Below are 16,841 nucleotides of genomic sequence, written 5' to 3'. Positions count from 1 at the left end.
CTAAAACCTTTTGGAGTCTTCTGAGGTTCTGAACTGCCGAAGACCACCCAGAACTTTTGTGATAGAATTGGTATTCGAACTCAGGCAGTCTAGTTCAGTGTTATTCAGTGCCACATCATTCCTCCTTACCCCGGCCCACTCTAACCCTCACCCCTACCCTCCCTACCCCCAAAACAAAAGGAAAGGAGGCACCAGAAAGGGAAAAACTACAGCTTTATTACTCAGATGTGGCCTCAGGGAAGCCTCTCCACAACGGCCCAATCCAACTCTTCACCTGGCTCCTAACGAGGAGCAGAGTTGATTCGAAGCGGGTGGGGTCCTAGAGATGACATTGACACCAGGGGCACATGGAGGGGAGGATGAGGATTACAAGGGGGGAGAACTCTTTGGTAGACGCTGCCGGAGTTGGCCACGAAGAAGGTGCTCTCCCTTTACAACGAGGTAGATATAGGAAAGAAAATTCTTTGACTTCAAGACGACATAGCATGGGGTGGGGAACGAAGTGGCCACCTTCCAGAGTTGGATCCCAGAATGGGTGCCCTGTAAGAACCAAGGTGGGGTGTCCCCTCCCCCTCAGTAGTGGCACTGGGACTCAGTTCTGAATGGGAGCTCTCAGAATGTGGTGCCAGATGGGGGCCCTGTAGGGGGTGGGGGTGCAGGGTTGGTTGGGCCCTGGGAAGCCGGCACAGGCTGGTGGCGGGCAAAGAGAACACCTGGCAAAGGGGTGAGGAGATAGTAGAAGGAAAACACCAGCAAGAGAAGGTGGGCATAGAAACAGAAGGGGGACAAAAATAAGTGTCCTCATTCCTAAAACACAGTACACATTCCCCTGCCACAAACCAATGAAGACAAGCCCCTTGTGTCAATGAGAGATTCCTATGTGAATGGGTGAAGATGAAATTTCCACACTGATACACGGGCCCATGACAGGGCAGACAGTCCACGGTACCCATGCCAGAGAGGTCATGCCTTGCACCCCATGCCATGTAGACACCCCCCTTTAAAATCATGCCAGCATAGCAGTCCCTGGAATCCCATTTTACTCATGCGAGTTTAGACTGACCCTCATGCCAGTAGAGACAGTCTAAAATTCCCATGCCAGTATAAACAGCCTGCAGCACCCATACCAGTGTAGACCACCCCGTTGATCTCTAGGGCCATGTTGATACTGCTGATGCCACTGCCTGCCAGATTGAGAGGTCCATCCAGCTGCTCTTCTGTTCAGGAGGGAGCAGGGTGTCATAGTTTTGGAAATCAGATTTCAGACTTAGAAGTGTCCCCCACCATTCGTGCAAACAACTCTCACCCCACTTCAGCCCCACACCTGTAATCAGACAGCTGTCTATAGAGGGATTTGTGGGCCCCATTTCCAACATCTATCAGGCAATGTGTGTGTCTTCCCTCAGCACAGAGGCCCAAAACTCCCTCATCAACAAGCCCTTCCTCACCCCTCAGCAGGACCTTGCCACGAGGCAAGAAACTGGGGGGTGCCCCAGGTCGAGGTGGGTCCATGGACCCCATGAGCACAGCCTTCTTTTCCGGTGGTTCCTCTGGTGCCACCTTCTCTCGCACGGGTCCCAGGGCCAAGCCCACAGGCAGGGCCAGACGATGGGTGGGAAAAACACTCTCCTCTGAAAGAAAAGGTTACTCAGCTCCCCTGGCCCAACCAATCCAGCCTCTACATTTGGTTCTCGCACAGGTCTGGGACCCAAGTTTATGCACCAAATCAATGCCCTCTCCCATCCAGAGACTTAACCTAGAGGCTCTGAGGTTGGAGAGTTCAAAGGGCTGATATATATGACTAGGGTGATCCAAGACAATTTAGGAGAGAAGGCTAATTTTGGGGATTTTCTTGCTTTGGATTGTTAGATATGCAGACAGGAGCCCTGGAAGGACAGGTGTGGAATGGAGATGCTCTGCTTAAAGGGTCATTTCCTGGGCTTCAGCCTCACACTGCAGTGACCTGTACCCAGAGCCTCAAGGTTTCAACTAACCCCAAACCTCAGGGCTCTTAAACTTCAGCGATATCCCCCCAATCTAAATTCCCGTTAGACCCCATGCCTCAATGCCTCCCAGATCTCAACCCCTATATTTTAATGTCCTCTATAGCTCAGTGTTCCCTAGACCTCAGAGACCCTCCCCAAAACACCGCGCCCTTGTTCCTCGCACCTTTCTTAATGGGGCTCGGGCTCAACTGGGCGCACGCGTGCGCGGGGAGCGCTGGGGCGGAGCCCTGGGCGGGGCCCGGCGTTGATGGGGCGGGGCCAGTACCCGAGGCGGGGCCAGGAGTACACCGAGGGGGCGGCCCAGGCAAGCCGAAGAGCGGGGCTGCACCGTAAGCCTGGCGACGGCCCTCGCGTCGATTGCTGTCGATGGCGGCCTGGAGCTCCCCAGGGGAGCTAAGCGCCCGCGTCTCGCACTCGTATGGGTACAGGTACTTCATGTACCTAAGGGTGGACGGGGGTGGGGGGGATGGGAGGCTGGTACCAGTTGTTCAAGTCCCACATCCCGACCTCTGCGCAGGGTCCATTAAGCCGCCCCCGCGCGCCCCGCCCCCTCGGCGCGCGCCCCTGGCCTCACTGGGTGCGTAGAGTGAAGGCGGCGGAGGTGATGGTGGTGGGCAGGCTGAGGCCGCGAGTGACCTCCCGCCACACTTTGCGGTTGATGACCTCCACCAGGCCGCCCTTCGCGGTCACTAGGCGAAACAGTGCGTACAGGTCCAGCACCTGCTTTGCCATGATGGGTACGCGGTTCACTGGCGTCCCTGGCGGGGAGATGGACAGAGAGTTGGAACACTAACACTAAAACCCGGCTACGAACATCCCCGGGGACTGTAGGAGTCGGGTGCCCGGGCGAGGCCTGAGTGCAGGGCAGGATCCCAGAGGAGGGAGGGTTGGAGAGCCAAGTCCACGGAGCCCCCACGGTCTCCATTATAGCTGGAAGGACAAGAGGCTAGACCAGGGGTCTGCAAACTTTTTCTGTAAAGGGCCAAATGATAAATATTTTAGATTTGCTGGGCCAAATGGTCTCCCTCACAACTATCAACTCTGCCGTTGCAGCAGGAATGCAGTCGAGAGGATACTGAAAGGAATGGTGTAGCTGTATTCCAATAGTACCTTAGTTATGGACACGGAAATCTGTCCGGAAATGTTATTCTTATTTTGATTTTTTCAGCTATGTAGGAAATGTAAAATCCATTCTTTAATTTTTTATTTTATTGTTATTATTTTTATTTATTTTTGCATGGGCAGGCACCAGGAATCCAACCGGGTCTCCAGCATGACAGGCGAGAACTCTGCCTGCTGAGCCACCGTGGCCAGCTCGTAAAATCCATTCTTATCTCGCAGGTGGCTGGATTGGGCCCGCAGGTCCTAGTTTGCCCACCCCTGGGGTAGACCTTAGGAAGGACTTCCTGACAGTGCTGAAGAGCGCGAGCTCCTTTAACAGTGGCCCCGGGGTGACTGCCCGGAGACCTGGGGGTGGCGGGCGGGAGAAGGAACTGCCCCCGCCTCCGCCCGCAGACTCCGCAAGCCGCGTCGCCCTCGCCGTCCAGTCCTGACAAAGGGGCCTGTCTGCGCTGAGCGATGGGCCCCAGTTAATTCCTTACCGATCCCGTCCCCTCCCGTCGCCGCCTTTGGACCCGAACAATTAGCCGCGGCCTGATTAATGGGGGGAAATTATCGGCCCCGCGGGACCCCTCCCCCCTCGGCAGGCGCGGAGGGAGACACCGCCAGAGGGAGGCAGAGCCCGAGGCGGGGTAGGGTGCTGGGGAGGTTGGAAAGGGGTGAGCGGCAGTGCTGAGATGCGTTCAAACCCCTCAGCCCAGGCCCCCAACCCAGCGGAGGGTAGGCCTCGAGGAGGGAGCAGAGAGGGCACTGGAACCGAAATGACTGGACCTCTCTAGGGAGCAAGAGGATCTGGGGCCCCGTCAGAAGGGAAGGAAGAGACCCCAAAAGGGTGTTGGGCTTCGGGTCTGGGCTTGAGAGACTTGGGCAAGCAGCTGCACTAAGGGGTGGGGGGCGGGGGCGGGGAGGCAGTGCAGCTAGTTAATTAGCGGCTTATCAGGCTGCGCTGGAGTGAGTTAATTAGCTTTGTAGAGAGAGATAATGAGTCAGTCTTCGGGTCCATGAATCTGGGGAGCAGCGAGTGATGGACTGCCGCCCACCCTGCTCCCCTCCTGGACACTTCTTGCATTCTCTTCCAGCTCTGGAATTTCTGGAAAGGAATTCCTCCTCCCTCACAGCTCCAATTCACATAGTCCCCACCCCGCCCTTTAGGAAGTCCTTCCTTCAGTCTAACCCTAGTCCTTCCTGCTGTAGAGCACGAGGTGGCCTCTCCTTGAAGCAAGGGGATACTGAAGGGCGACAAGCCTGGAAGAAGGCCTGTGGTAGGACCAAGGCATCCCCAGGCCCCGGTCCTGGGACTCCCCCATCTCAGGCCAGCCCCTCACCAGTACCCCCTCTCACCCTCCCAATTGATCCCACGTTCATCCCTGCCAGTGGGCTGGCCACTAATTAATCACGGGGCAGAGGAGGGGGGCAGGGTCAGAGGTTAAAGATGCTATTGAGGGCCCAAAGGATAAGTGCTATGCAGCTCAGGCCTCTGCAGGAGGACCCAACCTGGAGATCAGAGTCTCCCCTGCATCATCCTCACTCACCCCTCTTCTGCATGAAGCTAAACAGGTCATCCAGAAATTCCTTCCTCTTGGGGTCTGCATCGAGCTCGTAGAGCTGGGAAAGGACCGAGGTCATTCCCCAACTCAACTAATCCCCTTCCCCCCAGGACCCCAACTCAGGTTGTACCCTGAACAAGGGCCACTCAATTGAAGGCACGAGTAGGGTCTGAAATGTGGACTCCCTGGCATTGGGCTCTCTCCCCCTGGGGGCAGACAGGGGTGACTTTTTCTAATACATAGACCAGCGCTGGCTAGTGGTGTCCTGGGCAGCTCGACCCCCCATCTGGGGAGTAAGGGAAGAGAAGATGCAAGAAGGAGCTACAGAAGCTCATCCTGTCCTCCCAGGATACTTGGAGAGCCCCAGGGAAGAAGCCCGGGCACCCTTTCACTCTCATTCATTCACGCAAGAGTTTTATACTGTTAGCCTCCCAGTGTGACAGGTCTTAGGGTGAGGAGCAAGGATACCTCCATCCTGTCCTTCAGCCAGGATGGATGCCTAGAATCTGCTGGATTGAAGCCCATGGCTCCTCTGATCACCCCCTTATCTGGTCTTCTCTAAGAGCAGTGGGCAGGGTCATTGCAGAAACAGCCACAGTGGTACTATCCTTGTGTCACCCAGGACATCTGGGGTCAGGGTTTGCAGGATCCAACAGTCACCCTATCCCTTCCCAGTCACCTTCCAAACACCACCCAAAAGGAACAATCCCCAGGATAATATCTGAGTGACACCACAGCTAACACCCCATACTCCAATAAGAATTCTCAGAGTAAGGGGTGCAAGGGTAGTTCAGTGGTAGAATTCTCTCCTGCCATGCAGACCTGGGTGGCCCATGCACTACTCCCCCCCCAAAAAAAAAATTTCAACAAATGTTGCTGCAATAACAAGATATTCACATGGAAACAGAATGAAATGTGACCCCTGCCACAGACATACAAAAAAAAATTCTCAGAGTAAAAAATACCCATGAATAACAAGCTTGAGATCCACAACAACGAAAGCCTAAATCTTAGATAGATGGCCACAAACAACACAGACACTCTACAAGTAATAATCCCCAGAATCACACCCAGGAGAAATAGCCACTAGAACCTCATGTTCAGAGTGACATGTCCTAAGTAACACTCCCTTCTTCCACTAATGCCACAGAGTACTAGCCCCAGATAACAATTCTGGAAAATACCCAAGACCAACACCCTATACAAGTTATACTACCATAACAAAACACCTAGAGTTACTTCCATGAATAACACTCCACCAAAAAAAAACCAAAAACCCATAGACCTGCATAACATCTTCATGGTGATAGCCTGAAGTAGCATCCTTAGAATAAAACCCAAAGGGGCCCTGAAGGGAAGAAGGACCTCAAATTAAGGTTCTATTAATAAGATCTTGTCATTCCCAGCTGCACTGGGACCATTTGGACACACTTTAGCTGCAATGGCCATCACAGACTGGGAATTGTCACCCATGGATATCACCATGTCAGGCCAGGGAGAGGATTGGGTGGGTGGGTGGGTGGTGTCATAGAATAGGGGGAGGAACAGACAGTCAAAGGAGCATCTCCCTCCATTCTGGGTCCAGATACTCCTACTGGTCGCTGGAATGTGACCTTGTGACTTGATGTGTGAAAGGGTAGGGTAGGATGGTGTTGACCCTGAATCTCCAGCTTCCAGGCTCCCCTCCCTTAAAGGACTTCTTGGAGATCTCTATACGTCTCCCCACCTCCCCTTCTCACCCCACCAAGGGCCTCCTGTCTGTTTGTCTCCATGTTTCTGGGGGTCTCTCTCCTGCACCTCTTCCTTTCTCATTTAGGGTGTGCATATGCACTTCTTTCAGTGTCTCTGGGTATCTCTCTGTCTCTTCCTCCGTGTCACTAACTATCCCCCTGTATCCCACTGTCCTTCTCTCTCTCCATCTATGTCTCTGTCTTTCTTGCCACTGTCAGATGGCTGTTGAGGGGTGGGTGGGCTACTGGTCACTTAGAAATGCTTTTGCCCAGTAGGGAGGAAGGGGAAAGGGCCCCATATCTAGGGGGTTCTACCTGCTTGAACTGTTCCTCGTAGGTCCACTCATGAGGATGAGGTCCAGGGGGCTGGCTGGCAGGTGAGCTGGGGCTCCGGGCCCCTTGACGGCTCTCTTCCGCTGCCTCCTCCTCTGCCCCGGCTTCTTCCCCCTCCTCCTCCTCTTCAGCTTCCTCTTCTTCCTCAGCCCCAACCTCCCTCAAGGCCCCCTCAAGGGCCTGCAGGGTCCGGGGTCCAGGCAGGGGAGGCCTTGGTGGCGGCAGGCAGGGAGGAGCCAACGGCCCCACCTCCCGGGCCAGCCGGGCTGCCTGCTGCCTCTGCAGGGCCTCCATTACAGCTTCCAGGCGCAGTCCCCCGGCTGGGGGGGGCCCTGGCATCAGGCGGGGCCCTGAGGAGAGGGCCGCCTGTGGGGGAGGGAATCATGGGTGCTGGGCCCTCTGCCCCACATCCCCAACATAAGGGGTGGTAGTCATGGATGCAGAAAGAGGTAGAAAGACAGCTTTCACAGAGATGGCAGAGACAGAGGTAAAAAGAGAAGGGAGAGACAGAGCCGGAGCCTAGGGACACAGAATGGGCATTGACTGGGAACAGGGAGGGGGATCAGAGAAGGCACTGGAGACCAAGAGACGCAGAGAGAGAGAGAGAGAGAGAGAGAGAGATGGAGCTGGGAGAAAGAGATGACAGAGATTCAACAGAGAGACAATGACAAGGAGATATGCAGATAGAGATGGGGATGGGACAGAGAGGCAAAGAGAGGTGGGATGAGACAGACTGGGAGAGACCAGGATCAGAAGAGATAGCTATCAGGCAGAGACAAGGATGGAGAGACAGAGATGGGAAAAAATGAGATTGATAAAAAGATATTGGGTAGAGAGATAGGGAGGGTAAGAGGGTAGTGAGAGATAAATAGCCAAGACCTAAGTGACAGGAAACCCAGAGAGAGGGACAGAGTCAGAGAAACTGAGGTGGAGAGAGAAGATAGTGAGGCAGGGGCTGAGAAGGACAGGGAAGGACCGATGCAGTGAGAGACCAAGGCAGAAGCTAGAGATCAGAAAGAGATGGTGCGATACAGAGACCGGGACGGGAAGAAACAGACGGAGAGACCGGGAAGAGACGGGACAGAGACTCAGAAGACGCGAACCCAAGAGGCACGGGAATAGAGGGCGGCCGGGGCAGAGCCCAGCACCGAGACCGGCGGGCAGCGGCGGCGGCGGGGTCGCGATACCCTACCTTTCCCTCCCCGCACCCGGCGGCCGCACTCACCAGCCTGGCGCGGGCTCCTGCCCCGGGCGTCTCCACGGTGCTCCCTCTGCTCCGCTCGCCTCCCGGCGGCCCCGGCCTCGGCTCGGCTCCCAGCGCCGGGTCTCCCGCGGTGCGCTCCCGCCGCCGTGCGCTTCTTTGGCTGCGGTGCACTCACTCGCCGCTCGCTGGCGGCGGCCGCGGGGGCGGGACCCGAGCGGGGCAGGACTGGCGGGCGGGCGGGCGGGGCGCGGGGGTAGAGGCCCCGGGGGGCCTCTGCCGCTCCCAGACCCCCAACAGGTGTTCCCCCAACACACACACACACACACAATCCACACAGCCAGGTTCGGGGGGAGGGGGCCTGGGAGAGTTGCAGGGAGTCGTCTGAAGGAGAGTGAGGAGTCCACCCTTGGGACTCCGGACCAGGGCCCAGTAGTCGCGCCCCGCACACACACACACACACACACACACACACACACACACACACTCAGTGGCGGGCATTCATGCACAAACAGCCGCGTCCACACACCAAGACAGCCTGTCACAAGTTCAGGCACACACTCGGTTACATGGGCGCTGGGTTGCCTAAGGCCTGGGGAGTCAATCTGCAGGACGCTGGTGTGAATGTGGAGGACCTACCCAGAACAGAAGCTCTTTCCCCTGCCCTGCCCTGGTGCTGTCCCCAACTTCACGCGCATGGCGGGGACACACGCCTATGTACTCCCACACTCAGGGGTCCCTGAATCGACTACTCACCCACAGCAGGGTATACACACACCACCCGTACAAACAGCCACACACACTGTTTTTTAACATAATTTTTTTTTGCTTTCTATTATGGAAAAGACAAAAGAGTGAATGATAATGAATCCTTGGTACTTATAACCTGTTTCAACAGTGACTGGCATTTTGTCCACCTTCACACATGTTCTCCATCCATGAGTGTGTAACTCCCTAAACTCCTTAATCTGTATCTTCAGACCCATTTTGCCAACTGCTTGGTGCCCACCCCACCCCCAGCTGTCTCCCTGATGCTGCGTTCCCCAGTTTCTCTATGTGCCCACCCCAGCCCTAGCTGTCTCCCTGATGCTGCGTTCCCCAGTTTCTCTATGTGCCCATGGGGACCTACCTACCAAAAAGCATGAGAGTCACCCTGAGGTGACGCCAGGTATGTAAATGAACAGGTGTGTGTAGGGGTGACCCCTGGCATGGGTGTGAAACTCACTATAACATACCTAACATGGGGACCCTCCTTTGGCCTCACACCCTGTGAGGCTTGCATTCCTCTAGGGACAGTTGTGACCTTTACCTCTTCCCACCTCCCCCACCCTCCCCCAATCAGCCCCACCCTGCCCTAATCCAGACCACGAGCTCTCTTCACCAGGACCCTGGTAGAGGGCTTCCCCCTGCTCTCCCACCCTTTAGTCTCTACCCTTCTCCCCAAGACCAGTCCCACAGCAGCATTAAGTCCTTGTTCTCTTTGGCCCATCCCTGGACACACTGAGGCTCAGCCCTGCTCACACCTTTGGCTCACCCTAGTGCCCTCCTGCTCAGATATCAGATTTCACAGCTAATCATCCTCCAAGAAGCCTTGATCCTACCTCTGGTGCCCTATTCCACCTAGACCCCACTCTGGGCTCTTCCCCCCATGGCTTGTGTGAGCATGCGTCAGAACTTCACTCCTATTAATGGCTGGATAGTATTCCATTGCATAGAGGAACCACATTTTGTTTATCCATTCATCTGCTGATGGGCAATTGCACTGTTTTCTTTTTTAGAATATTTTTAACATACATTCCATACATGATATACAATCAATAGCTCACAATATCACCACATAGTTATGTATTCATCACCATGATCATTTTTTTGAACATCTGCATCGCTCCAGCAAAGGAAAGAAAAAAGGAAAAACTCATATATACTATATCCCTTAACTTTCCCTCTCATTGACTGCTAGTATTTCAATCTACTCAATTTATTTTAACCTTTTTTTTTTTTTTTTTGGATATTGACTGTGTTTTTTTTTTAACTTTTTTTTATTAATTAAAAAAATTAACAAAACATTTAGAAATCATTCCATTCTACATATATAATCAGTAATTCTTAATATCATCACATAGTTACATATTCATCATTTCTTAGTACATTTGCAACGATTTAGAAAAAGAAATAAAATGATAATAGAGGAAAAAAAAACTATATGTACCATACCCCTTACCCCTCGCTTTCATTTACCACTATTTCAAACTGAATTTATTTTAACCTTTGTTCCCCCTATTATTTGTTTATTTTTATCCATTTTTTTTAATTTTTTTTTTTATTAATTAAAAAAAGAATTAACAAAACAATTAGAAATCATTCCAATCTACATGTACAATCAGTAATTCTTAATAACATCACATAGTTGCATATTCATCATTTCTTAGTACATTTGCATCAATTTAGAAAAAGAAATAAAAAGACAACAGAATAAGAATTAAAACAATAATAGAAAGAAAAAAAAACAAAAAAAACAAAAACAAAAAACCTATACCTCACATGCAGCTTCATTCAGTGTTTTAATATAATTGCATTACAATTGGGTAGTATTGTGCTGTCCATTTCTGAGTTTTTATATCCAGTCCCGTTGTACAGTCTGTATCCCTTCATCTCCAATTATCCCTTCTCTTTTTTTTTTTTTTTTTAATTAACGGAAAAAAAGAAATTAACCCAACATTTAGAGATCATACCATTCTACACATGCAATCATTAATTCTTAACATCATCACATAGATGCATGATCATCATTTCTTAGTACATTTGCATTGGTTTAGAAGAACTAGCAACATAACCGAAAAAGATATAGAATGTTAATATAGAGAAAAAAATAAAAGTAATAATAGTAAAATCAAAACAAAACAAAACAAAACAAAACAAAAACCTATAGCTCAGATGCAGCTTCATTCAGTGTTTTAACATGATTACTTTACAATTAGGTATTATTGTGCTGTCCATTTTTGAGTTTTTGTATCTAGTCCTGTTGCACAGTCTGTATCCCTTCAGCTTCAATTACCCATTGTCTTACCCTGTTTCTAACTCCTGCTGAACTCTGTTACCAATGACATATTTCAAGTTTATTCTCGAATGTCCGTTCACATCAGTGGGACCATACAGTATTTGTCCTTTAGTTTTTGGCTGGATTCACTCAGCATAATATTCTCTAGGTCCATCCATGTTATTACATGGTTCATAAGTTTATCTTGTCTTAAAGCTGAATCCATTCTGCCATTCTATGTCTTTTGATTGGGAAATTCAGTCCATTAACTTTTAGTGTTATTACTGTTTGGATAATATTTTCCTCTACCATTTTGGCTTTTGTATTATATATATCATATCTGATTTTCCTTCTTTCTACACTTTACTCCATACCTCTCTCTTCTGTCTTTTCGTATCTGACTCTAGTGCTCCCTTTAGTATTTCTTGCAGAGCTGGTCTCTTGGTCACAAATTCTCTCAGTGACTTTTTGTCTATAAATGTTTTAATTTCTCCTTCATTTTTGAAGGACAATTTTGCTGGATATAGGAGTCTTGGTTGGCAGTTTTTCTCTTTTAGTGATTTAAATATATCATCCCACTGTCTTCTAGCTTCCATGGTTTCTGCTGAGAAATCTACACATAGTCTTATTGGGTTTCCCTTGTATGTGACAGATTGTTTTTCTCTTGCTGCTTTCAAGATCCTCTCTTTCTCTTTGACCTCTGACATTCTAACTAGTAAATGTCTTGGAGAACGCCTATTTGGGTCTATTCTCTTTGGGGTGCGCTGCACTTCTTGGATCTGTATATTTAGGTCTTTCATAAGAGTTGGGAAATTTTCAGTGATAATTTCTTCCATTAGTTTTTCTCCTCCTTTTCCCTTCTCTTCTCCTTCTGGGACACCCACAACACGTATATTTGTGCGCTTCATATTGTCATTCAGTTCCCTGATTCCCTGCTCAAGTTTTTCCATTCTTTTCCCTATAGTTTCTGTTTCTTTTTGGAATTCAGTTGTTCCATCCTCCAGTTCACTAATTGTAGCTTCTGTCTCTTTAGATCTACCATTGTAGGTATCCATTGTTTTTTCCATTTTTTCTTCTTTGTCCTTCACTCCCACAAGTTCTGTGATTTGTTTTTTCAGATTTTCTATTTCTTCTTTTTGTTCAGCCCATATCTTCTTCATGTCCTCCCTCAATTTATTGATTTGGTTTTTGAAGAGTTTTTCCATTTCTGTTCGTATATTCAGCATTAGTTGTCTCAGCTCCTGTATCTCATTTGAACTATTGGTTTGTTCCTTTGATTGGGCCATATCTTCAATTTTCCGAGCATCATCCATTATTTTCTGCTGGTGTCTGGGCATTTGATCAGATCTCCCTGGGTGTGGGACCCAGCTGGTTGAAAGGTTTTTCTGTGGAATCTCTGGGCTCTGTTTTTCTTTTCCTTCCCAGTAGGTGGCGCTCGTGGCAGTCGTTTGTCTGCGGGGCAGTCGGCCCGGGAAACCGCGCGTGGAGGCGGGGGTCGCTGGCCGTGGCTTGGGGGAGTGCCGGTCCAAATTGCCCAGCTGGCCCGAGACGCCAAGCGTGACGGGAGGGCCCCGCTATCCAATGTTCCCAGTCAGACCGGGGAGCCACGTGCGTGGAGGGGACCCCAGACGCCAGCCACCCCAGCCGGGAAAACGTGCACCCCTCGGGTATCTCACAGCAGTGGATTCTCCCTACCCGTTCAGCCGTTCCAGAATGGGGTACGCTGTCTTTTTTGGTCTCTGTCGTGACTCCGGGAGCTGTTTTGTATTGTTTCTGTTTCTTTAGTTGCTTTTCTGGAGGAGGAACTAAGACCCGCGCGTCTTACTAAGCCGCCTTATCCATATTTTTTACTCATCTGTCCATACCCTAAATAAAAGGAACATCAGACACAAGATTTTCACAATCACACAGTCGCATTGTAAAAGTTATATAGTTAGACAATCATCTTCAAGAAACATGGCTACTGAAACACAGCTCTACAATTTCAGGTACTTCCCTCTAGCCATTCCAGTACACCATAAACTAAAAAAGGGATATCTATTTAATGCTTAAGAATAACCTCTCCAGGATAACCTCTTGACTCTGAAATCTCTCAGCCACTGACACTTTATTATTATTTTTTTTTCATTTCTCTCTTCCCCATTTTGGTAGAGAAGGTTTTCTCAATCCCTTGATGCTGGGTCCTGGCTTATTCCAGGCTTTCTGTACAGCATTGCCAGGGAGATTTACACCCCTGGGAGTCATGTCCCACATAGGGGGGTGAGGGCAGTGAGTTTACTTGCCATGTCGACGCAGAGAGAGAGAGAGAGACCATGAGGTTCAAGGGGTGGTGGGTGGGGTGACTTTTAGGCCTAATTTTAAGTAGTCTTAGCCTATCCTTTGCAGGAAAAAGTTTCATAGGGGTAAACCCCAAGATCAAGGGCTCGGCCTATTGATTTGGTTGTCCCCACTGCTTGCGAGAATATCAGAAATTCTCCAAATAGGGAAGTTGAATATTGCCCCCTGTGCTGGTTTGAAGGATGTATGCCCCCTAGAAAAGCCATGTTTTAATCAAAATCCCACTTCATAAAGGTAGAATAATCCCTATTCAATACTGTATGTTTGAAACTGTAATCAGATCATCTCCTTGGATGATGTGATTTGGTCAAGAGTGGTTGTTAAACTGGATTAGGTGATGACATGTCTCCACCCATTTGGGTGGGTCTTAATTGGTTTCCTGGAGTTCTATAAAAGAGGAAACATTTTGGAGAAAAAGATTCAGAGAGAGCAGAGAATGCTGCAGCACCATGAAGCAGAGAGTCCACCAGCCAGTGACCTTTGGAGATCAAGAAGGAAAACGCCTCCCAGGGAGCTTCATGAAACCAGAAGCCAGGAGAGAAAGCTAGCAGATGATGCTGTGTTCGCCATGTGCCCTTCCAGCTGAGAGAGAAACTCTGACTGTGTTCACCATGTGCCCTTCCATTTGAGAAAGAAATTGTGAACTTCATTGGCCTTCTCAAACCAAGGTATCTTTCCCTGGATGCCTTTGATTGGACATTTCTATAGACTTGTTTTCATTGGGACATTTTCTCAGCCTTAAAACTGTAAACTAGCAACTCATTAAATTCCGCTTTTACTTAACTCCACAAAGGATAGGTCAAGCCTACTTAAAATTTAGGCCTAAGAGTCACCCCCAAGAGAGCCTCTTTTGTTGCTCAGATGTGGCCTCTCTCTCCAGTCAACACAACAAGCAATCTCACCACCCTCCCCCTCTCTGCGTGGGACATGACTGCCAGGGGTGCAGACCTTCCTGGCAACATGGGACAGAAATCCCAGAATGAGCTGAGACTCAGCATCAAGGGATTGAGAAAAACCCTAGAATGTGCTGAGACTCACCAACAACGGATTGAGAAAACCTTCTCGACCAAAAGGGGGAAGAGTGAAATGAGACAAAGTGTCAATGGCTGAGAGATTCCAAACAGAGTCGAGAGGTTATCCTGGAGGTTATTCTTACGCATTAAGCAGATATCACCTTGTTAGTCAAGATTAATGGAGAGGCTGGAGGGAACTGCTAAACTGCATTTAGCATCACTAATTGCAGAAGACACTCCCCTTTGGCTGATTACAAATGGAATCAGCTGTGGATGTAGCTGATGTGATCATGACCTAATCCTATGAAATGTCCTCATTGCAACAGACAGGCCAGCGCTTGCCCAATCAGATGAACAGGTACCACAACTTGGCCAAGTTGACACCTGTCCCTAACCATGACAGTCCACCCCTTGTCAACTTGGCACCTATATATATATATATATATATATATCACCTTAGACCATACTTAATCTCCAAATGAAAACAAATAAGCACACATTTTTTCTTTTACCTGACAATACTCAACTGTCCTGCATATAACTGGAAACACATTAAATCTCTCCAGAATAGGGTGCAAATCCTTGGGCAACATTCATTCTTAAACTTGATATCTTACAACTTAAATAGTATAACACGAACAAAAAAACAGCATTACAGTCCTCATTTCTGTAACTGATCACGTGGTCGAAGTTCATATTTATCACTACCTTCTTCCACTACCCATTCCATGCTCCCTTTCCCCTCAGCAAGCACTTCAGCTGGCCGTGGTTCTTTGCCTGGTGGGGTGACCCAAACCTTCATTCCTGAAGTCTCAGAGCCATTAGTGGTCCTGCCTGGATTGTGTTGTTGCAGTTTTCCATTGATTTTAATCACAGGGCATGGTAGTACTAATAGACGCCCCAGGGGATCTCCTATATTCCAAGAAAACTCTTCTTTACCTCCAGTATGTAGTTGCAGTCCTACTTCCTTCTGATAGTCAGGGTCAATTACCCCAGACAATAATGTAATCCCCTTCTTGGTGTGTTGATCCAGAGGCATAAGTAGCCCAAAGTGGCCAGGTGACAATCTTAACTTCCAGTTCAGTGGTATCACTGTTGTTTCTCCTGGAGAAAGCACACCCCATTTTGGAACTAAAACCTGTAGACCAGCAGAACTCAGGGTAGCAGGGACAGGAAGCAAAAATTTTCCTAGTGGATCACTAGGAGTAATAGTGAGTGGCACCACACCCATTTCCACCCCTTGGTTCCTGGACCCATGGATCCTGGCTATGGGAGAAACAGCACCATACAGCGGACGCTGATTCAGAGCATACACAGCTTCCTGGAGAACATTACCCCAGCCTTTCAAGTTTTTGCCACCTAGTTGGCACCGTAATTGAGTTTTCAAAAGGCCATTCCACCGTTCTATCAATCCAGCTGCTTCTGGATGATGGGGAACATGGTAAGACCAGAGAATTCCATGAGCATGTGCCCATTCCCGCACTTCATTTGCTGTGAAGTGTGTTCCTTGATCCAAAGCAATGCTATGTGGGATACCATGACGATGGATAAGGCATTCTGTAAGCCCACGGATGGTAGTTTTGGCAGAAGCATTGTGTGCAGGGAAAGCAAACCCATATCCAGAGTATGTGTCTATTCCAGTTAGAACAAATCGCTGCCCCTTCCATGAAGGGAGTGGTCCAATGTAATCAACCTGCCACCACGTAGCTGGCTGGTCACCTCGGGGAATGGTGCCATATCGGGGGCTGAGTGTGGGTCTCTGCTGCTGGCAGATTGGGCACTCAGCAGTGGCTGTAGCCAGGTCAGCCTTGGTGAGTGGAAGTCCATGTTGCTGAGCCCATGCATAACTTCCATCCCTACCACCATGACCACTTTGTTCATGAGCCCATTGGGCAATAACAGGAGTTGCTGGGGAAAGAGGCTGACTGGTATCCATAGAACGGGTCATCTTATCCACTTGATTATTAAAATCTTCCTGTGCTGAAGTCACCCTCTGGTGTGCATTCACATGGGACACAAATATCTTCATGTTTTTTGCCCACTCAGAAAGGTCTATCCACATACTTCTTCCCCAGACCTCTTTGTCACCAATTTTCCAATTATGGTCTTTCCAAGTCCCTGACCATCCAGCCAAACCATTAGCAACAGCCCATGAGTCAGTATACAAATGCACCTCTGGCCAGTTTTCCTTCCAAGCAAAATGAACAACCAGGTACAATGCTCAAAGTTCTGCCCACTGGGAGGATTTCCCCTCACCACTGTCCTTCAAGGACACCCCAGAAAGGGGTTGTAATGCTGCAGCTGTCCACTTTCGGGTGGTACCTGCATATCGTGCTGAACCATCTGTAAACCAGGCCCGAGTTTTCTCTTCCTCAGTCAATTCACTGTAAGGAACTCCCCAAGAGGCCATAGCTCTGGTCTGGGAAAGAGAAGGTAATGTGGTAGCAGGAGTGGAAACCATGGGCATTTGTGCCACTTCTTCATGTAACTTACTTGTGCCTTCGGGACCTGCTCTGGC

The 16,841-nt window shown here is 49.5% G+C and overlaps 1 protein-coding gene across 2 annotated transcripts; it reads right to left on the bottom strand.

Moving 5' to 3' along the window:
* Positions 1 to 197: 197 nt before the first annotated feature.
* On the bottom strand, positions 198 to 7,029 carry ARID3C (AT-rich interaction domain 3C). 2 transcript variants are annotated; one of them, XM_077147859.1, is made up of 7 exons: positions 6,718 to 7,029; positions 4,658 to 4,730; positions 2,581 to 2,764; positions 2,170 to 2,447; positions 1,449 to 1,631; positions 1,128 to 1,217; positions 198 to 713 (listed from the first exon to the last, which is right to left on the bottom strand). In XM_077147859.1, the coding sequence occupies exons 1-7, from the start codon at positions 7,027 to 7,029 to the stop codon at positions 613 to 615; spliced, it is 1,221 nt and encodes a 406-aa protein (XP_077003974.1). In that variant the 3' UTR covers positions 198 to 612. The 2 variants fall into 2 exon arrangements, with proteins under 2 accessions (XP_077003974.1, XP_077003975.1); XM_077147860.1 differs by lacking the exon at positions 1,449 to 1,631.
* Positions 7,030 to 16,841: the final 9,812 nt, after the last annotated feature.

The sequence above is a fragment of the Tamandua tetradactyla genome, chromosome 2 (assembly GCF_023851605.1).
Source record: "Tamandua tetradactyla isolate mTamTet1 chromosome 2, mTamTet1.pri, whole genome shotgun sequence".
Taxonomy (NCBI): domain Eukaryota; kingdom Metazoa; phylum Chordata; class Mammalia; order Pilosa; family Myrmecophagidae; genus Tamandua; species Tamandua tetradactyla.
This window is presented reverse-complemented; position numbering and strand designations above follow the sequence as displayed.